This window comes from Poecilia mexicana, unplaced genomic scaffold, assembly GCF_051168715.1.
Source record: "Poecilia mexicana isolate PSO_F unplaced genomic scaffold, ASM5116871v1 scaffold_17, whole genome shotgun sequence".
Taxonomy (NCBI): domain Eukaryota; kingdom Metazoa; phylum Chordata; class Actinopteri; order Cyprinodontiformes; family Poeciliidae; genus Poecilia; species Poecilia mexicana.
In genome coordinates, this window is record NW_028263386.1 from 12,062,593 (window position 1) to 12,082,284 (window position 19,692).

Genomic DNA, 19,692 nt, shown 5'->3' on the forward strand with positions numbered 1-19,692 from the left:
TCAAAAACTGTGTTTAAATGGCTTGTATAAAACATAAAATATGTAACCATCTGTTTATGTAAAAATGTGCTTTTCATTGCTGTCTTTGTAAACTTGTGTTAAACTAAAGAGATTTGTTATTGCTGTTCTGTTCTTACTACACTCATGGTGGTTAGTGTAGAAACTATCTACCCCAGACTGATTTGTTGTAAATATTATATCTGCTTCACTTCAGAGTCAAGGCATGAAGCTGTACTACAGCACATCTTTCCAGGATCTCTACAGGTTACATAAAGTTAAAAGGACTACATGATGCTACTATTGTAAAAATGTGAAATAATCTTATAAAAAACAACATTTATTTAAACTCACCAAAGAGACAACCTTTGTTTACTAACTTACAGTTTTTATTGTCTACATATTTATATTGTCGTCAGTGGACTATAGTTAATGAATCTGTTTTTAACATGATTTTTTACATCAATTTCTGAACATGAAGTGTAATCAACAAAGTCAGATGTCAGATCTGTAGATTTTAAGGAAGCCACCCATACTGCCTTACAAAACAACAAGAAATGTATTTTTGTGAAAAGGAAGCTGTCTCTATTGGTTAAAATAAAATTTTCTGTTATTGTGCCTTTTGATTTTTACTCATTTCTGAACAACATACACATTTAAACTGATTCATACCTTTCACAAAAAGCAACAGAAGACTATTTTTTGATATTACAACAAATCACTAGCTTTAAAGAGGGGGTTTCTGTGACATGTTACACACACATTCACACACACACACACCCCCACACACACACACACACACACACACACACACATATATATATATATATATATATAGCATGGTTACTTGATTGTACGAGTAATTTAGGACTTAAATCTATTTTATTTAATGGATCTTGGATTTTTAAAATTTCTTTGGAATTAATAATGTATTTTTAATTTAACTGAAATGAACCAAAATCCATGTAAATATATGTTTTAGATAATGTGATTTTGATATTTTAACACTAGTTGGAATAATTGTATCTTTTCTGATATGCAAAACCTCTTGGCTCATGTTATCCCTTTTTTGTTTTAAAAAATTGTGTAAAAATTGAAATACTGAAGCACCATGGGAATAATGTTATTCTTACACAAGGATACAGCTGAGCATCTCAGACAGCCCTATGCCCAATAATGCTAAGTAATCTGACATTTCCACAAATTGCACTGATATTTTTCATTTGCTTTTCCACAGGAATGAATTCAGTTATTTTTTTTATTTTTTTTCCCCACTGCTCATATACCAATTGTTCCTCTTCTGGCAGAGAGGAAAAATTCAACTTTGCATGTTGTATGATATGTAATCACTGTAAATAATTAGTCATTGAAATGTAATCATTTCAAACCAGTGATGGAATAAAGACGGTGTAGGAGAGAGCTCTTGCTTGGTGTAGTTTTATACATTTTAGTCTCGAGTGAAATGGAGCAGAAACTACAGCCTTTGCCAGCAACCCTCAGGACTCATCTAGCCATACATCCTCAGACAAAGAGATAAGACTCTAATATGCTGTAATGAATGCTTGTTGAATCAACTAATACTCTTGATAGTTGTCAGCATAATGAAAGAGGAACATTCGATGTCAGGCTTTCCTTTACAGTTAACTAACTAACCTAAATTACATCACATTTATGAAAATTGCATTTTAACAGTTATGACCTTATCCAATCATATTGCAGTTTGGGCTCTAAAATAGCAACCAAACTGAGGAGTGTGCATCGGATGAGGTTCAAAACTGACCAAAATTAATCAAAAGAAATCGTTGCTGTGTTTGTTTATTTACTGGGTGATAAACATAAATATAACATACATTTTTACTGGTTGGATCAGATTTCTCTTGAAAACTGATCTGACAGATAAGTGCATGTACTGAGTTTGAAGAAATGGTGGTAGGCTGTAAGTCACAGGCTACATTTTGACCACTGCATATTCTGAAATAATGAACGAGAGCGAAAGTCTAAATGAAAATTGGTTTTGGCACTCTTCCAGAATCTACATACACAGGATTTAGATTGGGGAGAATGAGTCTGTTTCCCTGGGGGAATCTAAAGACACTAAGGTCAGATATTGCTGCTGAAAACACCAGTCCACATCTTTCATGCCTTTTATTGTCCATCACAGTTTCATTTATGAGCCTTATGAGATATCTACACAGTATGTCTATCACAAAACAGTACAAAAATTCGATAACCAAGAAAAAAAAATCAAGTTCTGAGCTTTTTAGTTCAGAGTACAGAACTAAATCTGAGAGAGAATCTATGCGGTGACATCAAGACTACTGTGGAGAAGAGATGTCCTAACAATCTGTACTCTGACGACTAAGTGGACTAAAACTAGCAGTTGAGGTGATTGTGTTGGGAACATAACATGAAAGAAAGCTGAATACTAACATCTAAAAAAGCTGAATGCTAAAATTAAATCAAAAGGTAGTTTATGAAAGTGTCAGTTTAAGGTGTTTTGCAGTTATCTGTAAAATCTTAAATTGGTGTAAAAAATGTAACATCTTTTGTGTAAAATCTTAAATTTTACACATAAAATTTTTTATATTTTTAAAAAATGATTCAAGCCATTTTGTGTGAGATTTTGTGTGTTATGTCACACAAAATCTCACCTTTCAGCTAGGGACTGGCTGAAAGGTGGATTGTGGTGGTTAAAAACAACTTCTTTTAGTTTGTGTCTTTTTTCAGACTTTTATATCCACTATGTCATTCAAAAGAATCCAAAACTGTCTTTAAATAATAAAATAATTGAAACTGGCTGCAAGTTTGCAGCATCATAGCTGAAGAAAATTTTACTTTCCTCCTCTAGCAGTAGGTGGTCTTTCCTGTCTTGTTTCTTTTTCCGCTTTCCGTATTTGTTTATGACAGTGTCCCCTGGTCACCACTTCCTCTCTCTGTAGGTGGAGCTCTGGATTCGTGGGAGACTGACTCCACACAGCTGTGGATCATCTATGTACTCATCACCATGCAAGTCCATCTTCTCTGAACGTCCCTCCGCCTCATCAGTTCGTTGTCCCTCGCAGTCTGATTAGACCCTCAGTGTTCCGTTTTGGCTTTTACTTTGTCCTCTCACCTGCTTGTTAACATCATATACATATATATTTTTTTCCTGTTCTGTGTTTTTCTCTAGAATCTTGTTTCGGAATATTTCCCTTGTTTCACAGAGAAGACAGCTTATGCACAAGGAAAAGTGTGAAATGGGGTGAGAAATAGCAGATCAAAATAGGAGGCATGTAAAAAACACAACACTTTGCCGGTACAGGTGGAGTTTGGTGGTAAAAATAGTAACTAGTTTATGTATCTTTTTTTGCTTTGAACAATGTTAAGGAATCAGTCTGCTTTACTTAATATTATCTTGACAAAAAAGTGGGCAGAGAATTCAAGTCAGGAATCAAACACCAGCCAGAAACATTGAGGATTGCCAGCCTCAGTGTGACATGAGCCTGAGTGTTTGCAGTGATTTAATGGGAGCTAGCAGGTAGAAGTCAGCTGAAACATCTACATTTAGTCAAAATAAAAATATATATATATTTTTTTTTTCATTGTATTAATATTTAATGAATATGTCACAGTAAATTATCAAATATAACTGGTCTGTAATGGCAGACTACAAATTGTTTTTAAATGGAAAATGGATCATTTGCTTGACTAAAGGAAATACATCTGACAGCTGTCAGAGGTATTTCCTTTAGTCATTCCTAGGAATAAGAGTGTGTGTTTGCTTATTGGCAGTGCAGACAGAGGCTTCCCCAAAAATCCTATTGATAATTCTATAGACAAAAAACAGATGTACTGAAGTTAAACCCTCATGAATAAAACACAAACTAATTATCTTAGAAAAGCAAGACTTCATCTGTGCCCATTCACTGTTTCTACATTTTATACAACCACTGCTCAAGAAGAAAAACGTTGGAAGAAAGCTAAACGTTGGAAGATGCCTGTAAAGATGAATTGATCCAGTTTTTCTTGTCAAATTGGTGTATTAAAAATTCAGCAACTTTAGGTTTTAAATATGAATTGCTGATCATTTCTGCAAGTGAAAGGGATGTGAAACTAAACAAAGCTAGAATTTTGAAGGAGTTTAAGAAAAAGATTACACTATTATGTGAGAAGCTGTTAATGCTAAGCAACCTTAAAAAAAAGAAAAAAATCTTTAAAACTCTCTTAAGTTAAATAAAAAATTTGTACTAACCACATAGCCTCATTTTGATCTTCGATCAGGATAATTTTTTAAAAAATAGTTTTAAAAATATTTCTTCAAAATATATCAAAGTAATTGTGCTCCCTTATAAATAAATGTTGATCAACACCCCCCTCTGCTGGCTATAAATGGGAGTTCTCTACCTATTCTTTGGATAATTAATAAAACGTGGTGATGAAGATGATAATTTTTTATGTAACACCAGATTTTCTAAGAACATTTCTATTTGTAATTTTTAATTTGTTTACAGTCATTCATTAATTCACTAATTTTAGGATAATTAATTTCCCTGTGACACTTAAAAAATCCTAACATAATAGCTAATTTTTGGGTAATCTCTTAATATTTCTCATTTTTAAAAAAACAAAAACAAAAGACTGTCCTCTGACGAAACACTGCAAAAAGTTGCAATAGATTCCTCTGAAACACATAACACACGGAAACAAATGTATTTATGTACCATAATCTGAAAAATGTACAGAGAGGCATCAGCTTGAAGAGACTTAGAAAATGAGATGAAACATTTATGAATTTGCCTTTCATGACACATGCAAATGAAAACTGATAAAGGTGGATTTGACAGACATGTAGATTCCTTCTGTTTAATAGCTGACAAAATCCTTGCTTAACAGTGAAGAAAATGACTTTTTTTTCTAACTCCAATTGGCTTTTTGTGTCTCAGCACCAAAATCACATTAAGGCTCAAATGGCTATTTTATGATGCCATGATGTACTTTACGAAAGCTTCATAATTTATACAGCCATTAGCGTCTTCTTGGTTTTGCATCAGCTGCTCCACTTCATCCTCCCTCAACTTCTCACCTGAAAGCACCGACACTGTCAGCTCAGTGTGCATCATTATTACCACCGCCTTATGAAATCTGCTAACTGAGACAAATCCACTCACCAAGGGTTGCCAGAACGTGTCTGAGCTCTGCGCCCATCACTGTACCATTCCCCTCCTTGTCAAACACCCTCAAACCCTCAACAAAGTCTTCAAACGTTCCACGGTTCTTGGCTTTGCAGATGTGTTGGTAAATTGGGAGGAACTGTTCAAAGTCAAGCATCTTGGTCTGCATATCTGTTGAAAGTATTAAGAAAGAAAGTTACTTTTGATTGATGTTCTATGGTGATCTAACCTTTAATTTGAATCTTTCATGTACAGAGGTTTTCCTGCTAACTTTACAGTAGATGACCAGTTGAACCCAACAGTTGTTGCAATAAATGTTTGTTTTGCATTATATGCTGCTTTATTTTCCTGCACATCTGACATGTTCATCATCAGCTGGTAACTTTCTTTAACAGGTCACTGAGTTCTGAATCCAAAGTTAAAGATCCTAGATACCCTAAAAGCCGGTACCAGGAGAAGATGATCCCTCATCCCCTTTTTGCTGTTTTTATTTGAATTATGTAAAGCACTTTGAAATGCCTTGCTGTTGAAATGTGCTATACAAATTGATTTGATTGATTGATTGATTTTAGGAATGACCTCCAGGCAGACAGAACAACTGCTGGAGCATAAGAGACTCATTGTGTAGCCAGGAGAAACACTAAGGTGGGTAAGTGAGGGCTTCTCATGAAGTAAACAACTTAATTTCTCAGGAAGTAAACAACTTAATTTCACCCAGAATAGACAATATTTTATGATGTTTTATGGCCAATATTCTGGCACTTACAGATACTTGGTAATTGTAAGGGCTCAGGCCAGTTTAATTCTCATAGGAAAGAGCTCCCGATGAATTGTAACTCTCAATCAACAAGCATGATATACAGTACTATGAACTGTTTTCCTCAGTGTATTTTTTTAATTAGTTAACATCTAACTCTACAAATTTGACAGTAGAGTTAGATGTTGACTCTTTATTTCCATTTTTATCAACAAAATTGCAATCATTTTATTCAGTGGGAGGGTGTAATTAAAGCATTAAAGATTTAGAAAGTAGTTAATAGATGTAAGAAAAAAAATAGATGGCTGCCCTCAATGTGATGAAAAAACTGAAGAAAAAAAAAAAGAATGACTTAAATTGTCATACAACCAACCTTCGGCTTTAGGCTTCCCAAGGACATACATGATCTCTGCATTGGTGGGATTCTGGCCCAAAGCCCTGATCAGGTCACCGCACTGGGCGTAAGTTATTTTCATCTCACTGGTTGGTGTTCGGTCAAACAGCTGGAAAGCATCTTTGAAGTCTGTCAACAAAAAGAATAGCTAACATTCCTTCTGAATTTTTTTTTTTTTTTTTTTTTTTTGCTCATTTCTGTGTCATCTGAGAGCATGTGCAGATCTTTCTGAAGTAATTATCTATAATGGCATGCCTCAGATAAAAGGAAGCGCTGCAGCTTCCCTGAAGGGTTCCACTCTGCTTTGGCTGGCATGCACTTCACATGTTTCTGAGGACACAGACTTGAATAGGAAATAATTCTTTAAAAATAAAAATAGCATATGTTTGATCTGGCGAAACACCAGCTGTTGCAAAATGTTTCTCACTCACTGAGAACTATGCTGCGAGTGCAACCATTTATTCTCTCTATAAATAACCCCAAGCCCATGCAACACAAAGGAAAAAGCAGCAGCTCTCTAAAGCCTCACCCTCAAGTTGTTCTGGTGTAAATTCCAGCTGGGGAAAAGACAAACCAAACAGAACAATTAGAAGACCCTAATCATTCAGAGCGGCAAATAAAAAGTTCATTGAAAATAAAAAATACACAACCTTGGGGACAATTAAGCAGTCTGTTTTCTTTCTTCTATTTTGAAAAGCAGTTGAGGTCACCTTTCTTATAATCCAGTGGTTTTATGTGACCTTGGAACTACTTCCTCCATCCTTAACAAATTAACTCTGCACTATATACTGCTGGATTCATCACAGCTTATTTTAGATGCATTTGGTGAGTGTTTTCAATTGACTAAAATGTAAAAGAGATAAAATGACATAGCTAAAAAAGGAACACTTATTTCTGCTCAATGTTCCACATTTGTTTCCCCCCACATATTTTATTTCATAATTATTAATTATTTATTATTATTATTATTATTATTATTATTATTATTATTATTATTATTATTATTATTATTATTATTATTATTATTATTATTATTAATCTCTCTATATAATAGAGACAATTCAAATATAAGATCATGACAGCATAATAATTTGAAAAAAAAAGACCTTCCTGATATAAAACAATTAAATCAAATAAAAATAACATTAGAATATCAGACTTTATTAAAAAAACGGTTCTACATTTTTAATCTACATTAACCTTTAAGTGTCTAAACTAAATTGTTGTTTCTCAAAGTGTAAAAATCAATAGAGATATACAATAAAATTAAACTCTGTGGTTCAAAATGCAGAACGAGACAAACTTAAACGTTACCATCCTGTGAGACAGGAGGCATCCATTGTTTCAGCAGTTCATAGTTTACAAGTGACCTTGGATCAGCCCATTGTTACCACTTGGACTCTATACGCTACTGTGGACTTTGTTGAAGTTTATTTTTAGGTGCACTTTATTTTAATGAAGGAAAAGCGTTATATTTAAAATGCCAAAGTGAAAAAGAAATAACATGTTTTAGAAAAAGAAATAATTGAAACTATTCATTTTTTTTGTCTTTTTGTTATTTTCAGCTTGAGAATGGATTACAATTTCAATTAGATATTCATTTCTAAAAAGAGTGTTTGTACATGTTGATTCATCAAGCCTATGTTTAACGTCTGGATTTCTACAAAACCTCAAACCACAAAGTCTCTGAGAAGCTAAGAGAAAAAAAAAACATCCAAACCTTATCTAAGCATGTTTTAAGATAGATCAAGATGGCTATAATTATCTATATTTTTCTTTCTTACCAGTTTTCCACCCTTGTTTCCCTGTAACAAATAGTGTGGGTGGTCTACTATTCGCAGAAATAAGAAAAAAAAGTCATATTTTGTGGCTTTAACCGCACTCTATTGTAACATGGCGGCTCGCTCGACCTAAACCAACATTCGTTCTCTCAGAAAGGGGCCAAGTCAGCATAAAGTATATTTTCCATGATGTTTAAAGCACCAGTTAGTTTGCATCTGTACCTAATACTGAGACAGGCTTACAGCTTCCTTCAATAAAATATCCCATTTGGTTTTGTGTGCTTGTAATTTAGAAGACATTCTACAAAGCTGGGGAATGAGAGAACTAAGGATAATTAGCTGCAGTAAAATGTTGGGCTTGCAGTGCCAAGTTTAGATCACTTGGGGTCTCTGATGTTCGTCAAAAAAAATAAAATAAAAATTAAGTCAACCGAAAACATTATTATGTCTAAATAGAATAATGTGATTCTATGCTAAATCATCAAATCATTTTTGCATTTCCAATTTAAAATGTTTTACCGTTACTGTTGCTGGGTCAAATTCAGGAGTCTTTGGGCGCTCCGGTTCTGGGGGCTTAGGAGCCGCCGGTGCAGCAGGCTTTGGCTCTTCCTTCTTCTTGGGGGCCATTTCTAGAAGCACTTAGGACTGACTGTGCAACAAAATGCTGGACACTGCAGGCAGAGGTGGGTGATTAGGGCCTCCCTTTATGTTCTGGCCACAGGTGTCACCTCCACCACCCCCTCCGTGCCCAACCAGGCAGCGAACAACAGGCAGAGGACTATAAAAGGATATGGCTTTGTGCTTCTATTTAAGACAAACGTTTGTTGTTCTCCTAGTGTGTCTGTCTCTGTATGTGGGTGTGTGTGCATGTGTGTGTGTGTGTGAATGGAAAACTGCATTAGCTAAAATCCCAGGACAACAACCTTCTATTAAACAGGCTATTTTAATCAGCAGAAGTGAGACCTCATGCATATTCACCAATCTTCAACCGCTGACCTTGTTCAGTGAAGTGTGGCAGTTATTAGCGAGGAGGGGATGAAGAAAACGATAATTGTTGAACACAAGCGGAAGGTTTTTTTTTTTTTAAAGTTCCTTCACCCACAATGAAGCACGACGAATGGCAATTATTCTTGATTACCATTAAAACGTTCAAGTGAGAGAGGGTTATTCACAAGCCTTTATGATAATAGTCGTTTATCTCATATGATCAGAGGGATTTACAGGGCTCAGATTTAAATCCACCTCAAAATAGGGGTCAGAGAATGTTGTTTCTGTCTGATCTTGGCCTTTAGACTGTTAAATAAGTCACATTAGAGCTCAGTGTCAAAATAATTGAAGTTTACATTGTTGTTCTTGTGAAATTGTCATTACCACTCAAATAAAGATGAAGTGTCTGATGTTTCTGTGGTTCACACACATACAAGTAAAAGTAATTCAAGCAAGCATTTAATTAAAATGCTAATTTACTGGAGTGTTGAGTCATAAGGGTCAAGCTTCTTCTCCATGTTGTCTTCGTAGCTCTTGCGATTTCCAGACTTGACAAGTTCGGGTTAAGATGTTATTTTATGACGGCTACCAGCAACACTTGAAACTGTTCAGATGGACAAGAGCTGAATGCAGGACAGTCTTGGTAGAAAAACTTGCAAGGAGCTCCAAAAGTCCTGTGACTTGGACACAGGTTCACCTTTCAGCAGACCTGCAAACCTTAACCAGGCAACGATGCATTGGAAAGGTTCAGATCAAATTATTCTTGCGATGCAACTGCAAATGTCCACATGCAATTTGAGCTGAGGCCCTGTGACAAAACCTGAAACTGCTTTAGTCACAGAGGCTCTTCATTAAAGCTGATATCAGATAGAGCCATATAATTTTTTTTTTAATATAAATTCCTGAAGTATTCACAAACACGTTCATTTTCATTTTGATAACAGCAACTCATATATAGTTTGATCAGCATTAAATTACATGCTGTTTTTTACCAAGCGGAAAATCTGAAACTTTGTAAAACTCTTCAGCAAGCAAAAGTGTATATGTAGTGATTCATGTACTTTTGTCATATACATATCATCTGTAGGAATTAATCTCAATTTACATTCCCAACAACAGGTAAGGTAAACGTTCAAGATAATATGCTTATGGATCAAACCCTTCAGCAGGTGACTTCACAGTCGGAATCAGAATGAGAAAGGTTTATTAAATATAAAAATATATAAATATATTTGCACAGCATGCCGCGGTAGCCCTCCTTCTTCTAGGTTGGACATGTTATGTGTTCAGAAGTGGTGTTGTGCTTAATTTGGTTGCAACACATGATCATCTCATCTACTTTTGCCTTTTTATTATATTGAAGACATTTCTGTGTGCACAGTTGCTGCTCACCAAGAACTTTCTTGTGTAACTGACACTCAGACACAGATGGAAACCTTTCATGAGAATCTGAGCATAAAAAGGGGTTAAGCTTGCGTAGGTCACTATTAACTCCCTTTTACTGTAGAGAGGATCCACCACTGACAAGCAGAAGGAGGAATTTACAACACGACCAGCCGCATAATATCAAGATCCTAAAACATCTAAGACCTGTGCAGTTTGCTATTTTAGAGTTGGTCTGTTGTCTAGCTGGTATGTAGCTTGGAGGGCCTCCAACCTGTGGACAAAGCCAATTGTTACTCCGACACATTAGATGACCTTGAGTGCAGATGAAAGAAGAGTGGATAAATACATTGCTGTTAAATGACAACCTCAAAATAGCATAGGGGTTCTTCTAAAGTCTCTTCTGAAATGTAATAGTGTTGTCTTTGAGAGAAAATCTCAGTGTGAATATATATGACTTTTGAACAATAGCATCTGTAAATGTCTGAATCTGCTATAGGAGCAGCCGTGGGAAGAAAAACAATGGGCAGAGAAGAGGGGAGAAACTTCAGGCAGAAAAATTCAGTTGGAAAGTTTTAATGCAGGTTATGAATATTGATTCAAAACGTCAACATTCTCTCATATAAAAAAAAAAAAAAAAAAATGATCATGTGGATCCAGAGTGATACAGTTCCATAGAAACCCTTCACAAAAACTGAGGTTACAGGGTACCCATATCAGCCTTAACATTTGTGCAGTAGTTGAGGCACCTGATGAATTCCTGTTTGATGTGTTTAGCGTGTCGTCAGCTGCACAAGTTAGTAAGTGCGCCGTAGTGAGAGAGCATGTAATTAAACTGTCACCTATCCAACTTAGACTTATTGTAGGACGCAGTTTGCAAAGCTTAGGCAGAACCCATGCCAGTTTGAAAGGGCTTAAGTTTAACACAGACTTTGACGCAGTGTTTCTTGGCAGGAATTAATTTTGTAGAATTGATGTGCTTAAACAAATTTGGGGGTGGGCGGTGGGGGTGTGGGATGGCGGATAATATGAGCCTTGGAAGAAGATACTGTTGAAAGAAATTACAGATGGATGATCCTGAAGTCAGTGCTTATATTTCTGCAACGTTCGACTGTGCCCCTGCTTCAACACACCTGACCCTAAATATTAGGAAATTAGCAGAGCTACACAGATTACATACTGAGGAGGAAATTTACCTATTTGAGTCAGGTTTGTGGGACCAAGGACACATCCAAAAGTTGCAGGACACCAGCCCTTGATGAGTGGACTTCAAGACTTTTCCACTGAAAAGAATCTAAAGTATAGAACTATAAGCATTTCATCAACCATCAATAATTTACCTTGAGGCCCCTGATGACTGGAGTTTGAGTTCCTAGTTGAGAGTCTGATCTTTATTTGGTCATTTGTAGTTCCAAATCTTGCATATTAACATTGAACATGCCTCAAATTAAGTATTACTAATCAGGGATTCTCTATTTATGATTTATGAAATCATTTATCTATTTGTTCAAACACACACACACAAAAAAACTGCATTCTCTGTCTATCACAATTTATTATTATTTTTCCTGCAGAATGCCATCATTGGGGAAAGAGATGCCTGTTTGGATGTGGGGTGTCAGAAGGAGATGCTGACCATTCATGTAAGACCCGCCTCTGATGGTGAATGCAGTACCAGAAACATTTGCATGTTCTAGATACGGTTGTTCTGAGCAGCCTTCCGCAAACTTCCATCAAAAAGTGTATCTCCTGCGTTATTAAAACCTACACAGTTTTCCAGAGTCAAATATAGCATTCTAAGAAATAAAATGAAACAGGCTACATCAATACTTACTCAGGATACCAGCCTTCTGATCCTTGTTAAACCTTGTAAGCATCTGTGCTGTCTAGCAGCCGAAACAACAGCTGAGTCATGCTGCCCTCCCTTGGTCACAAATTAACTATGAACCCTGAGAACTGTCGTTCTGCCCAAGAGATCTAATTTAAGGTTGTTGTTTTTTTTCTCCCTAAATGTGAATACTGATTCAGCTTTGGACAAATTAATATGATTGGAAACCCTGTTGAATCACAATTTTTATAACATCTTCAAGACTGTACTAATGTTTAATATCAATCTAGTTTTCTTTTGTCCATAGGCCAACACTTGTTCTGATTTCTTTAAATTGACTGCAAGACAGAAGTGCAAATACAACACCTCGCAGTGACAGATCCTAGCTTATTTCAAATGTTGTTCAGTGCTAAGGCTAACACTGTGCAAAAGTAACATGGAAATAAGGGTAATGAAAACTTGGAAAAACCGATGTTTTCCTCTGTTGAGCAGTATTTCATAATGGATAGGTACTATCTAGGAAAGTTTCCTGAATAAAAAAATAAAAAAATAAATAAACTACTTGGAGCTTTCTGTGAACATCGCTCTCTGTTGTACTCTCAGCTCTGTCATATTTCAGTGCACAGTGCCTGGTGAATAAATGACATAACTTTGCAGATTGCTCAAAGTTGCTCCGTAGCTCTGTAGCTCATAGTGTTTGGAGAACACTAACAGTGTTTTATCATAACCGTATGTCTGCACACAGATGAGTTTGTTAAACGCTAAACAAATAATAATTAGACAAACCTTCAGGTTCATTCACTGTCTTTAAACAAAGAGATGGACCTTTGTTTAATTTTCAGCTATTGTTTGTCGATCTTCTCAGAAAATGTTATTCCATGCAACGTATAAAATGTTTGTCAATATTCCGGCACAAGCAACGAGAATGACCAAATTATCTCCAAGTTATTACTCAGCAGACGACTTAGGCAATCAAAAACGACCACTCCCGTTAATTATGAAAAAAGAATGGAGAAAATATTCACTTGCTACTTGAGGGAAATTCAAATAAAAGAATTCCCAAAATTTATTTTTGAGACATTCTAATGATTTAATTAAATAATAGCAATGGCATTAATGGTTGCATAGCATATGTACTAGAAAGCCACAGTTGAAGTTAGTTGATGATCTTTGTTCCTTTATTCTATTTCTGAAGCATCTGAGGTGATATGTCTAAACAACACAAGGTTTTTAAGAAGAATATGCGAGTTGACCTGAATCCAGCTGAAAATAGCTCCCCAGGAGGTTTAATTTGGAACTTGCTCTGAGACAAAGGACAGACATTGACCATAACGTTCATGACATTTCCACACTATAAATCAGAAAGAGAGTAAATGGAAAAGAAAAATGAGGAAGGAAGAAAAAAAATCATCTTAAATGAAATGACCTCATTTTGGCAGAGGGTAAAAGTTAGGACAGGCTAATCTGATGAGACAATGTCTCTAATAACACTGTAATTCATTTAGTTGTTTGGATTATAAGAAATATAAACCTGCTCAGATAAATAAAATGCAAATGTGAAAAATAAGCAAATTTTTAATAATTATATATATATAGATGCTGCCAAAATACAGGACAGTGAAAGTCATCTCAAAGTAGCAGAAATGGCAGCAGATGAAGAAGAGAAAAAAAATTCTCCAGTGTGTTCTAGCTGTCTTCACATGAACCTGGGTCGAACCTCCTGGAACATTGCCAATTATGCACATCCGGGGAATTGGTCCCAAATACACTGACAGCTGAATCGTATTATTCAGGTGAAATAAAAAAAAAATCTGCATGAAATTTAGTTTATGATAACAGCTTTTCAGACAATTTCTAGGAAAACCATCCTTACCTGATACAAATGGGTCAGGTAATAATCCCCTCGTTCACTAGTACATGTGTTTAAATGTGTCTCTTCGTAATAAGCTCTGATCTGGTTTGTTGCCTGTCACAGATATAAACTGCCAACCAGCTGAAACAGAACAATGATAAATGATATAAGAAAGATGACAAATAATAGTGTATAGGGGATGAGACAGATAGAGATATATAGACTGCTGTCAGTGCAGTGCATGGTTCCTTACAGTGAAGACAGTTTGGGGGGATGGATATTAATCATGCCAGATGGATGTCAAAGATCAGAAGCGTTTTGACTGTAAAAAAAAAAAAAACTGAGCTGCATGGAGCTGCAGTAATTAGCTTAAAGGCACATTTAACCATTTAGGAAAACCTTTCAAAAGCAAGACAAAAAAGAAGGCAGACCCCAATCCAAAAATAAATTAATAAATAGGTGATGTCATGAACACAGTTTCTCTCTGTTAATTATTTGAGTGCTATTTCAACTTTTTAACAGAGGAATTTTGGATCATGCATCTTCTGCATGGAACAGTCAATCACATCTTTGAACTATTTGCACAACATGCCAAGTACCTTATGAATAAAGCTCTCCAAATAAAATACCTGAGAATCAGTTCACACCCCTGAATGAGAAAAAGGTGATGAAACTGTCCACAGATGATATGAGGACATTGAACACACGAAACGCATGCAAAGATGTTGGACCCAAAGATATTTTGGGTCATACATTGAAATCTTCTTCTGCCGAGTAAGCAAAAGCTGCAAATATCTTTGCCATCTCTCACCAGCACAGTTTGTCCTGCTTTTTATAAGAAAGTGAGCTTAACAACTTGTCATGAGCCACATTAAGCTTGCCTAACACCTTCTCTGACCTTCTACTTTTGCATATCAGCACACAGTGTACTAAAACCGAGACACACAGCAACACAGTCAATCAAATTAAAACAGGCATCCCTCAGGGGTACTTAGTCTGTGCTCTCCAAATATGTTACTAAACTCAATGATTCAGTACAAAACATCTTTTAAAGTTTCTATTGACACAGTTGGGGCTCAGCTATAAACACTAAAACACATTTTAGAGGCTGGCAATTGGATTAAAGAGCCAAGAAAAGAAAAAGCATCTTGGGCACTTCAGGCAAAAAAAAAAAATATAAATCATCCTCACAATTTTCTTGTTGGACTGAGATTTCTGAGCTATTTAAGCCCCTCCAGAATAGTACTGTTTTTTTTTTCAGTCAGATTTCTCAGCTCCTCCTTGACATTAGTAAAATATTATGTGCATTTCTCATGAAACAATTCATACAAACAGTAAATCACAATGCATGACCTACAGAATCCTCAGTTCATCTCTCCAGAGTGAATACCTGTGTCAACGAACATGTCAGTGTCATTTGAACGACAAATCATTGTGTCATTGTGAACAGATAAGAGAGTCAATTTGCTTAGTCATGTTCTTAATATAACAGCGTACTCTGCAGGGATATTTTGATTAAATCTATGGCTAAAGTTTTGATGACAATCATGGCAAGTTGTGAGAGATTATGTAAAGGCAAGATTTATATTTACCCTTTTAACGTGTGCATTGTACTGTAAAAGACAGCAATGTAGAGCAATAAAGAATAAATAAATAATATGAATACAAGCGATTGGAAAATATGCCATTTATTGTTACTTTTTTTATTCAGTTATTTTCTGAACATAAAATCATTCTATTGTGGCTCTGTATGTCAAGTCGTCATCTGCCTCAGCTATATCTTTTACAGCTTTTGACTAATTTTTGATTTGATTTTTTGATTATTCATTTTTACCTCCATTTATCTTTCCATGACCTCTGACTGGTCTTCATTACAGAAAAGAATGCCCCCAGGATGATGCTGCCACTGCCATTGTGGGAATGGTGACAAGCGCACAGCATTAGTTCTCTTCTGACCAGAGCACCTCTATATAATCCTTTTTAAAAGCACACTCTGGTTTTTCAAATTATAATTTCTAGCCCAGAATCAAGCAGTTTACGAACCCATCAGTTTACGGCACTTTTGGTTCTACATGATGGAGGGCAGATCTAACAGCCATGTTCTCTCTCTGTTTTTGGACAATGGATCAAACAGTTCACGAACGTTCTCTGTCGCTCTTCTGTGGAGCATTTATACCCTTCCTATATTTGCTAAGAGTTTAAATACTACTGGCATTTAATAATTTGGTGTATTATAAATGAAGTAGGCTGTACTGGATTTTATTAAAGGGTATAAGAATGAAAGAAGGTGATTACATATTCCTAATACACTTTTTTTAGAATTGTATTTAACTTATGAAACAGACTTAATTAAGGTTAAGTTTGGGCAACTGAACTTTCCACAATTCCATTGTACTGTAACAAGCGATGAGTGACTTTAAAATATTAAAAGTAAATTAGTATTTTTTTTTTTATTTACTTCATAAACTTAAAATGTTGTTACAGTCCTTACACCCATTAGAATTCACCATCATATGGCGCTTCATCCGCTGCATTATGTTACTGTAACCCAATCCAACTGGATGCAACTTTTGAGAGACTGCAGGGGGAAAAAGCGGTTTGGCAACGGCCCTGCGATCTGTTGAATGTGGAGTTTGTTTTAGGAGTGAGAAAATATGTCATTTGGGGAGTCGTGGTTTATTCCAACGTAAGAGCGAGCGCACCAATAAGCGGCTTTCACGCTCCACCCTACCTGCCTCCTTCCAGCCCCCACCCTGCTTCCCCTTTTCCATCCACATACTCACTACTGAGCACGACCTGCCGCTTTGCCACATCTGGACTGGAGACGCTTCCCAACACGAGAAACTTCAACTTTTTTTTTTTTTTCTTTTGCTTTGACTCTGCGCAAAAAACCCCCCCCCCCCAAAAAAAAAAAAAACATAACAATCACTCAGGCGTTTTTGCGAATTATCAGTCCGTTAAGGTGATTTCTCTCTCGATAGTAAGTAAAGATTGTTGAGTCTAAGCTGGCGTTTCTGTCTCGTCTTAGGTAAACAGAGTCTCGTTTGGGAGTTTCATACATTCAGTTTTCTGTTAGATTGCCACGCTTTTATTTAGTGCGCTGCACGTTTTCAGCGAGTGACACATGATCTGCAGCGTTTTGGTGGGGAAGAAATGAAGGATAGCGAAACTCTGTCTATGAAGTCTAAACACGCAGATTAAACACATTTATATTAGCAGTTGTAAATTTCACTCTCCGCTCTTGTCATAATATTGTTAATGTTTACTTTTAAATGTGAAAAGTGGAGCCTGTCTGTGATCAGTGCGCTGAATGAATGCGTTGATGGTGACATGAGTCAAACGGAGTGAAGTTGTGAAATTCAGCAGACTCTGGTGATGGAGTGAGACAGTTTGAGGTTTTATCTTATTTTATTTTTTTTAAAGAATCATATTTATTTATTTATATTTGTGTCTGATCCGGGAAGGGAAACTGGAAGAAACCAGTAGGCACAGAGCTCCATACTGAAGTGTTTAAGTTAGTCTGCGGGGAAATTTAAAAAGACCTAAAAATACAGCGTTGGTTTCTTCCCTACAAAGAATCATTTGAACTTCCCACCGCAGAGAGAGAGAGCGACATAAATAGTTCTGACATGTGGATGTAATTTCAGAAGTAAAAAAATAAAAGAAAAGAAAAAAAAAGACAGATGCGCAGAAATAAAGCGAGCGGGCTGAACCGGACCGTATAGTAGATTATAGGAAATTAAATCGAGGGCAGAGCGGGCGATTAGAGTTATGATTTCACAAGCCGCCAGGAGCGTCGAAGGGCCAGATGGAGTGAAAAGACGCATCACGCTCCACTTTGAAGAGAGTTAAGTCGATTAAATAATTGCTTTCTGAGCTCCATCAGCTGTGTGTTTGAATGACTCTTGGAGGTAGAGTTGCCTCAGGGTCAGGGATGGGATCTTCTCTGCAACTCCATAATCTGGACTTTCTTCTCATCTCACTCCTCAGCAGCCTTTGCCTGGTAAGTCATTCATTTACTGTCTGCAGCGCAATTAGCGTCATTTCGCTGTGATCCCAGCCAGCATTCATAGGTGGGCCCCACTTGGGTTTGATGTGGGCTACATGGGTTATGAGTGGGCATGGGTTTTATCTGGGCTAACTGTATGGGACCGATATGGTAACCTAAAATGGGACCCACTTGGGCTGGCCCATTAGGGCTAAACATATGGGCCCCATTCAGCATTAATGTGGGCTAACTGTGAATGGGGCAGAAGTGGGCAACACTATGTGGGGCCCATGTAGTTTCAGTATCATGGGCCCAACATGGGAAGCCCATGTGGGCTGACCACATTGAACCCACATGAGATAAGTATGGGCTGACCGTACATGGGTTGGACCTGGGCATGCGTATGTAGGCCCCATACCTTTTTTATGTGGGCTAACTGGGGATGGGGCAGAAGTGGGCAACACTATGTGGGGCCCATGTAGTTTCAGTATCATGGGCCCAACATGGGAAACCCATGTGGGCTGACCATATTGAACCCACATGAGATAAGTATGGGCTGACCGTACATGGGTTGGACCTGGGCATGCGTATGTAGGCCCCATACCATTTTTATGTGGGCTAACTGGGGATGGGGCAGAAGTGGGCAACACTATGTGGGGCCCATGTAGTTCCAGTATCACGGGCCCAACATGGGAAGCCCATGTGGGCTGACCACATTGAACCCACATGAGATAAGTATGAGCTGACCGTACATGGGTTGGACCTGGGCATGCGTATGTAGGCCCCATTGCTTTTTTATGTGGGCTAACTGGGGATGGGGCAGAAGTGGGCAACACTATGTGGGGCCCATGTAGTTCCAGTATCATGGGCCCAACATGGGAAACCCATGTGGGCTGACCACATTGAACCCACATGAGATAAGTATGGGCTGACCGTACATGGGTTGGACCTGGGCATGCGTATGTAGGCCCCATTCCTTTTTCATGTGGGCTAAGTGGGGATGGGGCAGAAGTGGGCAACAATATGTGGGGCCCATGTAGTTTCAGTATCACGGGCCCAACATGGGAAGCCCATGTGGGCTGACCACATTGAACCCACATGAGATAAGTATGGGCTGACCGTACATGGGTTGGACCTGGGCATGCGTATGTAGGCCCCATTCCTTTTTTATGTGGGCTAACTGGGGATGGGGCAGAAGTGGGCAACAATATGTGGGGCCCATGTAGTTCCAGTATCATGGGCCCAACATGGGAAACCCATGTGGGCTGACCACATTGAACCCACATGTGATAAGTATGGGCTGACCGTACATGGGTTGGACCTGGGCATGCGTATGTAGGCCCCATTCCTTTTTTATGTGGGCTAACTGGGGATGGGGCAGAAGTGGGCAACACTATGTGGGGCCCATGTAGTTCCAGTATCATGGGCCCAACATGGGAAACCCATGTGGGCTGACCACATTGAACCCACATGTGATAAGTATGGGCTGACCGTACATGGGTTGGACCTGGGCATGCGTATGTAGGCCCCATTCCTTTTTTATGTGGGCTATCTGGGAATGGGGCAGAAGTGGGC

At 37.4% G+C, this 19,692-nt stretch overlaps 2 protein-coding genes across 2 annotated transcripts in view; one reads left to right on the top strand and one right to left on the bottom strand.

The window, feature by feature from the left end:
- Positions 1–2,123: 2,123 nt before the first annotated feature.
- On the bottom strand, positions 2,124–8,777 carry myl13 (myosin, light chain 13). The gene is made up of 5 exons (XM_014980922.2): positions 8,599–8,777; positions 6,828–6,855; positions 6,278–6,427; positions 5,145–5,318; positions 2,124–5,059 (listed from the first exon to the last, which is right to left on the bottom strand). Exons 1-5 carry the CDS (start codon positions 8,704–8,706, stop codon positions 4,953–4,955), a joined length of 567 nt encoding a protein of 188 aa, XP_014836408.2. The 5' UTR covers positions 8,707–8,777; the 3' UTR covers positions 2,124–4,952.
- A 7,944-nt stretch (positions 8,778–16,721) lies between these two features.
- Positions 16,722–19,692, top strand: part of pth1r (parathyroid hormone 1 receptor) — a 65,079-nt gene continuing 62,108 nt past the window's right edge. Inside the window, exon 1 of the mRNA XM_088014479.1 lies at positions 16,722–18,132. Coding sequence (XP_087870605.1) covers positions 18,028–18,132 — 105 coding nt within the window. The 5' untranslated portion in view covers positions 16,722–18,027. The remainder of the gene's footprint in view (positions 18,133–19,692) is intronic.

Coding starts and splice junctions, on each gene's coding strand:
- myl13 (XM_014980922.2), bottom strand. CDS start 8,706: ATGGCCCCCAAGAAGAAGGAAGAGCCAAAGCCTGCTGCACCGGCGGCT. Junction 6,856..8,598: donor TTGACCCAGCAACAGTAACG/GTAAAACATTTT, acceptor TCTTTTCCCCAG/CTGGAATTTACACCAGAACA. Junction 6,428..6,827: donor TACACCAGAACAACTTGAGG/GTGAGGCTTTAG, acceptor TTTTGTTGACAG/ACTTCAAAGATGCTTTCCAG.